Raw genomic sequence first — 12,440 nt, 5'->3', positions numbered from 1 at the left:
TGCCGCAAGGGCACAATGTGTTTTTATCTGTGTGCATAGCTTATACAAATTACGCTATTTTATTGTAGGTTCAGTCACCAGCGATAATATGTTACACAACGAAGGCCGCAAAAATATCTGACACGATCTTGTTTGTAGAGCCATAAGAGCGTGTCATATATTTTTGCGGCCTTCGAAGAGGCACATACTATTGCAGGTGACTGTACCATGTCCTATGCATACGGGTGTATGCTATTTGCGAAGTTACGTCTACCTATACCAATATACAGTTTAAATTCATTAGGGGAATGCGGTCTTCTCCGAGACCACGGGGACAACGCTGTCCTCGAAACGTCGGAGGTAAACCTTAAAACATAATTACGCGATTCAGTCCCGTTGTATAATTTAATAATATGTAAGTACCTATCGTCACGCTCATACAACTGAGCCACGCGTACGAATTCGCATGTGTGATAGGTGATAACCGCGCGATTTTTGGTACGGTCCCCTAATAATTATAAGCTAGCATTAATAAATATTGTTGTGTGTCGTTGAGGCCATACGAGACAAAAATCTGTGGTATTAAAATTTATTGGATATAACAAAAACAAACAACAGTACAAATACGAGCAACAAACGAATAAAGTATCACAAACATAGCAATCGGGATCCAAGGGCACTCAGTAACGTTGAAAATGTTATGAACTGAGGAGTGGCCACTGAAGTAGTCGCTAATCCGCATACTGATGCATTTGCTTCCTGAAATATGTAAATATATTGTGTCACAAGGGAGCAAAATGACATGTTTACGCCGTGGGCGTACATTGAATCCTGGGGGTAGTGAAGGATTCAAGTGTAGACGCCCAAGGTGAAAATAATTCTGCTACGACGAGCTAAAAAAACTACTATTACGTAATCGATTATAAACAAGTTGTAAATTGTAATCGATTATGTGCATACTATTTTCAAATTTTATTGAATTAATATTTTATACTGGCAATAAAATGTCTTACAACAAAAAAGTGTCACTTTGACTCCTGGCAGGGATGAAAAAGCACTTTTCCGTATGGGTAAAGTGAAAAAACTTTTTTTTTAAGAAAAACATTTCGATAAAGTGAAAATGTCTTAAGAGGAATGTCTGCGGGTCATTTTTTATACATATAACATAGTACACAGTAGTAGAAAAACTGTTTAATCAACACTTACCAGTTCATGATATGTAAAACATCCCTCTAGTCTTCGCCGCGGCAGCATGCCCAGCCCTAGTTTGTGGCACGGCTCGCGGCTATCAGTTGAGTTCGGCGTCGGCTCCGGTCTCGTCGTCGGCGGTTTCTCGCAACTTTCACTAAAATTCTCATGGTCCACCTTCTCAATCACCATCAAAAGCAAATTCGTATGGTCCACGTAGGACGCCCAATATCGAGGATTGCATTCCCCTACTTCATCCTCGTAGGTAACTGGGTTGTCCTCAACCGTCTTCAAAAAGTGTGTCTGGTTCAATATGTAAAGGCTAATCCGGTGGTCGCAAGAAAACGTTATCTCGTCCTCCATAGATGCTATTGGTTCCTTTGGTATTTCTTTTTCTGTTTCTGGCGCTGTTGTTGTTGTAGCTTCAACATAATCCTCTGTAAAATAATGTATATACCATTAGATAATCTTGGAGAATGTTCTTACTAATACTCATAAAATCGCAGAATCGTAAATGAGATGTTACCGTATTCAAAAATCACGTTTGCGTAAGCGTAGTGATTCCAGTGGTACAGATCTCCCAATAATATTAAGAATTCCGCTAGTAACCATTTTATTAAGGTAAATGGCTGAAAAATGAAAATTAATAAAATTAAGCATCAAATATATAGAGTTAGACCAAGATAAATCTACAACGATTTGGATAGCACACGCAATGCAAGTGTTATCTTAAACGTCAAACTTCTATGACATTATGACGTATAAATAACACTTGCACTGCGTGTGTCATCAAATCGTTGCAGACTTATCTTGGTCTAACTCTAGTTAAAATTTAATTAAATTTTTATTATTATTTTGTTTAAAGTTGGCCTACCGTGCTAAGTGTCCATGAGCAGTTAGGATCCCCCAACATTGAATCTGGGCACAGGGTCTGGTAGTTAAACACCTCGACGTGTTCGAATATCTCCTTGTATATGAGAGACTGCAATACTAAAGGATGGATGACACCGAAGAATTGACCCACTTCCTCATGATCCATAGACATCACCACGTAACCTGAACTGTCTATAATGTAACAATCGTAATCGCTGCTATTGCACGATAATCCCTAAAATTAATAAGGACAGTTTGTATATGTATAAACGTAGGTAATTTAAAAATCCTTAAAATATTCGCTTACATTCGTGCTTTTTTAACAGAGGGTTTTTATGTCGACTTTTTTTCTTGTGAAAGGGTATATTTCACTGTCAGTTCTATAATATTACACCTAGTGTAATTTGGGTATTTTTATAGTAATTCGTTAATTTACTTTTGGAAATCATCTTTGCGTGATGTCGGTTTTTTTTGGCTAAAGATGCTATCATATCATTAAGTATTAGGTAAATTTCTTTTAGTATAAGCAACGTACATTTTCTTCTGTTGAGATATCCATAAATCTGTTTCGAAATTGCGAATGTGAAAATTGGAAGCCCACGACGGAAGCTGGCGTGTCACTTGAATTTTCTGTATAGAAGATAGCGTAACTTGCGGTAAGGGTGACGTCACCAAATTCATTGATAACTGGAGGCCGGTATTTTATAGCCGGGTCGAGGACTGGTAACGGTGAGGCAACTACAAGCGACTCTGTATTAATCATGCTCTGAAGAACTGCAGCTTTATATGGTGTAATTTCTATTGATGTTGCGTAGTGATCACCAAGCACCCTAAAAAAAAGAGCATTTTAGCATGGGCAGTAATATTCTCATTATCACCATCTGAAAATAGATTGATGTGGGAATGGAAATATATCTTCTCACAATGATAATGGGTTGTTAGGAATTCCTAAAAAACTACTTACTTCCCCGAGTAATTCTTGTGTGGGTACCCGTCGTCGTCTACCCATTCATTCTTGTCATCATCATATAGATAATGCCACCTGGTAAATCCACTTGAAGTCATAATGAATCTCACGCTAACTCCGTATTTCTTGGTTAGTTCAACGTCGTGTTCGGTATAATCGGACCAGTTGTGGAAGTAAGGATACGATAGCTTCGCGTCGAAGACTAACTGCTTAACTAGATCCTCATTGCAGTAGTAGTCGTCTTTATCGATAGGCGTCTGAGCGTCTCCACAGTGAGCTTAAATAGAATAAAAATACAACTATTATATTCAAGTTAATCACGGTTCTTACAGTTTTTTTATCATAGCTATACCTTATAGCTAATTTGCACACAATAATATCATCATAATCATTTTAATCCAGCCGGAAACCCTCAATTGCTGTGTAGTGTATAGCCCTCATATCTACAACACAGTATCATGCGACTGAACATGGTGGATTTTTTGAGGTTTCCTCACCATGTGTTTTAAAATACTTGATCGACACTCTACAATTTTTTGGCTCCAGCGTTTTTCCTGCTAGTTAAGAAAATATTTTTGGTGATCAATCTCATCATACTCATGTGTACTATAGGTACTACTGATGCTTGCAGTGCGTAATTCATAATTTTACCTACTTTCTACCGAGAATTCATTGGAGGTTTCTTCCTGATACTGTTTCCTGGTTACGTCGATTTCCGCCTTTGATATATTGACTAAGAAGTTCCATACTTCTATTTCAGGACTATCTGATTCGTGGCCCTCCAAATAATGATACTTGCAATAAACCCTAAAACAGTAAATATTAGAATGGTTAATGCAACAAATGCGGAAAATCGGACTTTTTTTTATAAGCAATAATAAATGAATTAAAAACCATAGAATGACTTATTCAAAATAACAGACATGCAATAAAATGGAGCGAGTGGCAAAATAGAGGGTGGAACTTTGGATCTCAATGGGGAAAGGAAAATATACTGAATAATAGGTCGTTTACCAATCAGGATGTACTCGGTAGCTGTATCTAAAGAAGTCTGTCACATTGAAATCAGTGTGATCCTCTTGCGTGGGTTCGAGAGGATTGCTATTAAGTACCATTTCCGTGTCACCGTATCCCACTGGAAGAGAGATGCCCATCGAGAATGGCGTACCCACCAGCTCACTGAAGAAGTAGTCATGTTTGACTCGTGATATCCTCCTGGATTATTAATTTGAAATTACATATTAACCCTTAACCGTAACCCTATGTTTAAGAATAAAAATTAATTATGTCACATGGATGTTGGTTTAACCGCACCTCATATCGTCGTAATGGAAGAGGACTTCAATATTAGTCATCCTTCCGTTAACAGCCTCGGTGAGGTTTTGACGTAGCCATTTGATCTCATCACCCAGCTCACGCGAATCCTTTCCATCATCCACTTGTTCCACCTCAACAAAGTCAACGCTATTGTAGTTCACTTGCAGAGCCCCATTGATCTTTAAATTTTAAAGTTAATTTTAAAGGTATTTAACTTTAATATACTTGTTTGAAATTTTTTAATTAATTTGTGTATTGGATTCCCTGGATACTTACGGAAGTTTTTAATAGGGGGTGTAGTAAAAGATATCCGTTGTTACTAACAATGAATGAGTATCCGTTAACACCTAGCTGAAACAGAACATCGAACAATATTGTATAGATTGTTCAACGGCGGATTTCAATACGAATACAATACAAATACAAATGCATTTATTTCATTACTTTTTACATCAGTTCTTAGGTATAATATAATGCTTAGGTAGGTAATTAGTCCATCTTAGGTATATGGAGTAAGTAGGTAAGTATTTATCTAAACATTATGCATCAAATTGTGTAAGTATTGAAAAAGGTGCGGGTACAGCTTGCTGAATTTAAACCCGCCCTTGGTCAGCTAATTGGAATGGTATTAAGATTAAATAATATTTAAATTATGAAATTGACATATAAAACAAAACATTAGTATGTAACAATATATTTACCTAAAAGTTAACTTTATGAACGCATCCCTCACGGGGCTAGTCACGTGTATATTCTCAAACTCTTTTTGATTATTCATCTACAACTGTTTAAGTCTATATTTGAACTGTTGGATACTCTTTGCCTCGCGCACAGGAGGGGGGATATCGTTCCAACATTTGGTGGCAGCGTACCGAAAACCGAAATGACCCCCTGAACGCGGCCGCACGATACTCGGGCGGTACCAGCAGCAGCGCGTGGAGGGCTCGGCGCGGGCGCACGGAGTCGGCCGCGGCCGCGCGCCGCAGCTTGTCGGCCAGCGCGCGCGACGTTTGCTGTGCTTTCCGATTTCAATGCAAATTATTTTTTCACTTCTCATGCTCAAAAAGTGCACCTTTATGTCGTGCGTAGACGACATAAAATCGCATTTTATGCTCTAGAGCATAAAGTAAAATCATCTAATACGACCCTTATTGACTTAGCAATAAAGTCCAAATTCTGCCATACAAACTGCCAGCCCTGCCGGCGCGCCCCCGACCGGCGCTCTCCCGATCGGCGTGCCCCGCGCCTCCGACCGGCCCAAGAAAAATTTTCTTTAGTCTTGAATAAATACGTTAAAATAACCTAAAATATTTGATTTTTTGTATATTTTCCTCGCAATCGAAGTGAAAAGCAGAGTGTACAACAAGGGCATAAATGTCCATTTTTACCCTCGTCTACTATTTTAAAAAATTGCCTCGGGTAAAAATGGGTCACTTTATGCCCTTGTTGTACAATCTACTATTAAACGCGAGATGCGAGAGAAACGCGGGGTTTTTTTGCTACCGCAAGGCGTAAGTTTTGTCGCGCATCGTCCACTGATAATTACCTGGTTAGGTTGTGCTAACTTAGAGATGCTGTCGATGGGAACATCGGTGCCAGCCACGCCCAGCAACGTGGCATTCTCATTGTATCTGTCGAACGCAGGGATTGCAACTGAAGTCACCAACTTGTCCTCATCAGGCTGCAATTACTAATTTTATGTTATACGTTGCTCCTATTTCGTGTCCCAAAATCCGATATCTTTAAAGATATTGTAAATTTAGATATAAATCATATATGTCAAGCTTACGTTTTACCTTTGCGTAATAACATTACGTTATAAGTTAGTATGATCTGGTATGATGTAAAACTATTATTTAATAAAAATATTATGAAAGTCATTTTGCAATACTTATTTAATGAAATATCTTACCTTGGTAACGTCTGGGCTAACTCCCCATTCATATGTTCTCTGCAAAAGTAATCACGATGTTATCTTATACAATATAAAATATATAAAACTATAATGAATTTGTATAAATGAAAAAACCTTACCGTATGGTCCATACTGGCGTGTGTCCATGTAGGAGGAGGTTCTGACCCATTGAGAATCATAGGTAAAGCTATCACATTGATGTACTTGAGCACTTGCTGCTGCACTTCCTCCACAGAGTGGATGTGGACGAAGTAACCTGGAGAAATGCAAAATACCAGATTTGCGATACATTAAGCGCCTATCATATCAGATTATTTAGTAACCAAATATTATTGGCGGCTTGGTATATCGTGAATCTGGAATTTTGCCAGTTTGATATTTAGGGAAGGGATGACGTGCAAGTCCTAATAGGAAGACTATGTCCAGGGTTCCACTAAACGGAAGTTAATTGTAACTGGATGTATCAAAGTATGATATGAGGATATGACATATTACTTAACATTTGATAACAATTGATTAATTTTTAGGGGTGTTTCTTACCTCTATTGTAACAAGCCATTTGCTGTAACTCGCCGAGGCCTGCCATTTCTCTTCCAATAAGGTACGTGAATACCCTGACAGGTGTATACATCACTCCATCTATTACTTCTCTGTTATGCTCGTCAAATACTGCAGAAAGGTTTTCGAAAGCGTAATCTGTGATCACCATTACCAATTGGTTGCAACCTCCAGTACTCGCAACATTGCAGTCGGTTTCATTTCTTCGCTGAAACGAAATTTAATGTCTTTAACAGACCTCATAAACTTGGCACATTTTACTTTAATACGTACGGTTTTGTGCTTACTTCTTTCAACGTAGCGAAAGCCTTTATATACGCTTTAGTAAAATTGGCAATACCATTCAGTGGTATCTTGTGGTTTTTTCCTTCGTCTGTTGGCGTAAGGATATCCATTAAAGTTCCTATATTTTCTTTTGTCGCTTGAACTAGCCCTTCAGAACAATTCATTACTTGGTCGGTATTGTCACTAACAGTGTAAACGTTAACGTAATCATTGTTAGATAAGGTATCCAACAGAGATTTTAAAGTTGTCCTTGCCACATAGTTCTTGAAGCCAGTCATGGATCCGGATATATCAAAAAGGACAACGACGTCTTTGGAGCAGGTGGCGGCTTCGATGTACCAAGATTGTACCCGGCAGTCATAGGTGTCAGTTTTCCTCATGTTCCAAGGCATAGCTGGGAAAAAACGTAGAATACCATACGTAGTCCCGAAATATTGCCATGACAGAGACGGGTCAGCTTGGTAATTTTTTATGAAGACGTCATTGAGGCCTCTTGTCCAATGAATTGCATTTTTTGCATCCTCGTCTACGAAATAAAATTAATTAAAACAGCAATTTCACGTAAATTGCAAACCTTTTCTCAGACAATACTGATTAGCAAATAACCTTTGAAATATATGTTGGTGGGGATATGCACGCAGCTTCTATTTATGTTGACGGCAATATCATAAAAATGAGAATCATTTTCTAGATAAATCGTCTCATAATGGCGATTTTCCTTGATAACAAAGGCGGGTTTTTCTGTAACGCTTGTGAGTAACGTAGTCTCATTGGTATACTCATCAACAACCATAAATTCCGAATACTTGGCGGAGCAGTACTGAAAATCCTCGTCGACCGTGCCATTGAACTCCCGTGCTAACTCAATGGCTGTTGCGTGGATGCACTGCAAGCAATTAATTGATACAAAATGTGTAAGACCGCTAGCTGAGCTCTATTTTCGATTACTGTGCGATTATAAGTGAATTAGAAGAGAAAAGGAGGTTTTCTATTTAGCTTGACTTACTTTCACAGCATTTATTTTCTTTGTTAGCATTGTTCCGACTGATGTCAGTGAAGAACGTAATATTTGTCCTCCATCTTTCTGTTTGACGCTTGCATTCATAGTTTTGTAATTCTGTAACAGTATATAAGTAGGTATGTAAGCTCGCTTGACTACGTACGAGCTAGTAGCTACTAAGTGCCAATCGTTTATAAAAATCGCCATGACCCATCGTAACTTAAATGTATTTTTTGTCGCATCTGTCATCTCGACACATTTTACTTATCGATTAGCGTTTGTCGTCTTAGTTGTTAAACTATTGTCATGTATTCCATTATTTCCATTGGCCGATTTTATTAAAAATAAAACAATTGATAGGCGTATGCATTTCCCCAATATTATAAAACATTCCATCATTGATACTTACATGTCTTATTTTGTCAGCTTTGGTCAAGGCCTGATTAAGTTTCCACAGCTCCATGCCCAACGTTCTGCCCCATTCTCTTACTCTAAAACAAAATGTGCAGGTATATATGTACATACTTAAATAATATTCAATAACCGCTGGACCGATTTAGATAAAATATGGTATGGAGATAGTTTAAGGCCTGAGGAAGGACATGGGATATTTTTTATCAATAATAATGATCATCATCAACCCACGCAGATGATGTTGCGTGTAGAAGTATGTATTTTTATAACTGTTTATTTTCCTTGCAAGTGTCCCCTTTGTCCCATAGTTTCGCTTACCCCACCTAACCTTACACTATTTAATTATAATGGATTTTGTAATGCAAAACAATTGTTAGATGAGCCGGTTGAGCCCTACACGGTTTTAATTTCTAGACTGTAGTTGTCTGGTGAAGATCTATTCTTAATAAAGAGCCGAGTACTATTCTACCTTCGACGACTGGGTTTAAAATAGGTAACCTACTCAGCTATAAATGACAATAAATAGTGGGTAGAAACTAATTAATGGTACTTACATGTTGGCGTTTTGTGGCTCTTGACTGCAGACAGGTGGCTCTGGTAATAATATCAAGAGAGCACAAAGTGCTAGGCCTGCCTCGCGCATCGTAGATAACTTTACGGCTTAATACACTTCGATGGTTACATCCAATTGTTAAAATTACTTTTCAAATCCCTTTGTTTTGTTATCATTGCACCTGGTCTACTCCATTCGTAGTCGACTACGAGAAATACAAATCAAATATAAAACCTCGCAGAATATTATAGATTACTCACACCATTATTCACTCCAGGACATAAAAATCATCCTTAGGTATTTTTTCCTACAAGTTTAAAGTTTTGACGTTACACTACTACATTTATCTAGTATTTTTTGAATTTATGTAATAATATTTTCTTCTAATAATTATTGGCCAATTTTCAACCTATCATTGCTTTTTAACATAAACATTTTGTTATTATATTTTCAAGCGGTATAAAATAAATAAAATGTAATTATTTAACAGTTTTATAAAAAAAAGGCATTTATAGAAATTATAATATGTACGTTGTACACTAAAACGAACCTAGAAAAAAATATTTAATAGGCGAATATTTTAGTGAATAGAATTAACCGGAGTATAATTTACTTAAATCATTGGGACTCATATTCTTTTATATCCGAGCCCTAGTAATATTTAGTATTAGAATTGCATTGTGAATTGAATGTTATAATTAAACTGATTATCTAAACTAAACTATCTGCAACTCGTTTTCGTTGAACTTACAATGATTTACACTTAGCTTTCTCTTAGTTTTCTTAATCTCGCAAGGTCACAAGGCCGTAACGTATGTCAGATTTAAGTTTTTGGGGTGTTAGACGGCGCGGCGCGAGCGCACGACCGCACGTGTATCGCGGCCGACGCACGTGCTGCGTCTATTCCGAGACACTCGGTGCACTGGCTAGTTATTCTCTAACAAGTGCATTATCCCTAGCTAACCGCTATCAAATGTGGTGTCCGATTAATAGCAGGTACTCGTTCAAGAATCTTGAAGTCACAGTTACATTGGATTGGTTGATACGAGAACTCGGCAAGAGGTGGTAATAGCATCTCCGTAAAGAGGCGGAAATAAACCACTGTTTCTAAGTTTAATTAGCTACTGCTATTCTTCTTACAATAAGTAAATCATTCAACAAAGCTGATAAATTTTAAACCGCGTTAATACGTATTAATTTTAACAGGCATAACAATTCGCTGCCCCAATATTACAGGGTTCTATGTTTCACTTTTATCGAACTGACATTTGAACATTGTCATAGTGACATTAAGTCGAATTTCAACTATCTTTAAAATGTAACATAGAACCCTGTAATATTGGGGCAGCGAATTGTCAATTGTTTGGTATTTTTTGAAGTTTTTTAGCTTTCATATTACATATCTAAAATAAAGTAGGTATATAATATACAGGGTTACTTTTTTACCGGTACAATAAATTTTACCACATCATTGGTATCGATAATAGATCACATTGCACAAATAAAAAAAATTTTTTTTTTATTTCGCATCAATTAATTTATCCTTCACCAATTTAGTAACTTCTGGTTGCACTAATTACAAGGTGTCAACGGTATGAGGTAAAAGGGGCGGGGCGGGGCGAGCGGCCGGCGGAGCACGATTTGACAACTGTTGGAGACTAAGAACGCAACCTCATTAGATAGGTTTTATTTTTCTGTTCTTACTGACATGTGTTGTCACGTCACTTCTTGATTTCCTTCAAAAATACGTTTGTGTTATTTGTTCCCGTTTTATTTAACTCTCACTTATCTTACAAATAACCATCAACAACAAAGCATCCGGGAAACTGCGAATGCAAAGTGCAACCCTTTGACCGATAAGACAGTGCGTTTGACGAAATTAAACGTGAAAATTACTTGGAAAGAATCGAAGCAAACGTACAAAAACGGGCACGGCTTTGTTTACAAAACCACGGACAGCATTTTGAACATTTACTTAAGTATGTGAATTAGTACGAGAAATGGACTCCATTAATTAGGTATGTAGGGTAGATTTCAATCATTGTACATAGTTGATTCCAATTTTTTAAATACGCCTCAATGAAAAATGTTGCAGACTTACTTCGTAATTTTATCAGATTTCGAGACCTTTTGTCATACTTCACACAAAGCAACATCTTCATTTTGACGGTCCTAAGCCCGTGCAAGTATGAAGGAAGAATTGGGATCAAGTAGTATTTTTTTATGTCAATACGTGTGCCGCCGCCGCTCGCTAAATCGCGCGCGATGACGTAAACAAACAGTTGCCAGTTCGTGCGTTTGCTAATTGATGCGTAAGGCATCCACATTTTCTAGTACTTTAGCGGATAAGTTCGGGCATTGGTATTTTTGTTTTTTTGTTCCCAAATAGTAGTAACAAAGAATGCTGGTATTTTTTATTATTGGCAACAATTACGTATGTTGATTTATTGTACTGGTAAAAAAGTAACCCTGTATATTGTATAATTTACCATTTTATATTTGAAGTACGTTAGATGAATGACATTCTTTTGTATGTTGTGTATATGTAGTTTTATTACTTTAAATAGTATAAATTCTGTTTCGCAAGCTTTCACGGTGACGTTCCTTTCTTTGGCATATTAAATCATTACCTACTGCCTATATACTCAAAGGCACGGTTATAATAAGAACTTAAGGTTACAATTCTTATAACTATCAAAAAGGTTAGCGCAATGTTAAGTGCATTTTTCTGCAATGCCTCGCATCATAAATAAATAGAGAATATTGGTCTCATATTAATGACATTCTCACATTAAAAAGTCACTAAGTACATGTAACAGATGAAAAGTCACTGTAGCAATCCAGTACCTAATGCCACCAATATTTCGGTGTCTGCTCATAGCCAAAACTAGTATGGCCAACAGTGCTTCAGTTTAGACAAATGTGACCGATCGAGTTAAGTTTATTTTGCATGTGACGCCTGCCAACAAACAGTTAGAGCATTTTAGCACTGGTCTACTGCTGTTCTAAATATTTTAGTCGGGATCGGGTTATAGTCCCTGCCAATATTGTTTAGAATCGACTTTTAAACTGTTTTTTTTTAATATAAGTAATATTACATTTAGGTGTTATGTTGCTCTTATTATTTGTATTTTTTTAATGGCATTCTGATGATTGCCAGTGTTATGTCGATTTATGTTAACAATACCTAATCAAGTATACTGTATTACCAAATCTTTACTTCTTTATCCTCTCAAATGTACTTAACAAGTGGCCAATAGTAGATTGTTAACCAAGGGTTGAAAGGCACCCATTTCTGTCGAGGTAGATTGGCGCTCGAACGCAGTGAGAGCGCCAATAGTCCGAGACGGAAATGGTGCCTTTCACCCGAGTTAAACACTACTTTTCATAT

The 12,440-nt window shown here is 37.2% G+C and overlaps 1 protein-coding gene across 3 annotated transcripts; it reads right to left on the bottom strand.

The window, feature by feature from the left end:
- Window positions 1–554: 554 nt before the first annotated feature.
- Window positions 555–9,234, bottom strand: LOC134789757 (voltage-dependent calcium channel subunit alpha-2/delta-4-like). Of its 3 annotated transcripts, XM_063760387.1 has the most exons (19): window positions 9,051–9,231; window positions 8,492–8,573; window positions 8,089–8,199; window positions 7,689–7,968; window positions 7,085–7,608; window positions 6,780–7,005; window positions 6,359–6,495; window positions 6,237–6,275; window positions 5,871–6,005; window positions 4,601–4,675; window positions 4,322–4,503; window positions 4,022–4,222; window positions 3,663–3,814; window positions 3,005–3,284; window positions 2,576–2,870; window positions 2,042–2,275; window positions 1,694–1,796; window positions 1,186–1,604; window positions 555–738 (listed from the first exon to the last, which is right to left on the bottom strand). In XM_063760387.1, exons 1-19 carry the CDS (start codon window positions 9,137–9,139, stop codon window positions 628–630), a joined length of 3,675 nt encoding a protein of 1,224 aa, XP_063616457.1. In that variant the 5' UTR covers window positions 9,140–9,231; the 3' UTR covers window positions 555–627. The 3 variants fall into 3 exon arrangements, with proteins under 3 accessions (XP_063616457.1, XP_063616459.1, XP_063616458.1); XM_063760389.1 differs by lacking the exon at window positions 2,042–2,275 and having other exon boundaries at window positions 9,051–9,234; XM_063760388.1 differs by lacking the exon at window positions 4,022–4,222.
- Window positions 9,235–12,440: the final 3,206 nt, after the last annotated feature.

The sequence above is a fragment of the Cydia splendana genome, chromosome 4 (assembly GCF_910591565.1).
Source record: "Cydia splendana chromosome 4, ilCydSple1.2, whole genome shotgun sequence".
Lineage (NCBI taxonomy): Eukaryota > Metazoa > Arthropoda > Insecta > Lepidoptera > Tortricidae > Cydia > Cydia splendana.
This window is presented reverse-complemented; position numbering and strand designations above follow the sequence as displayed.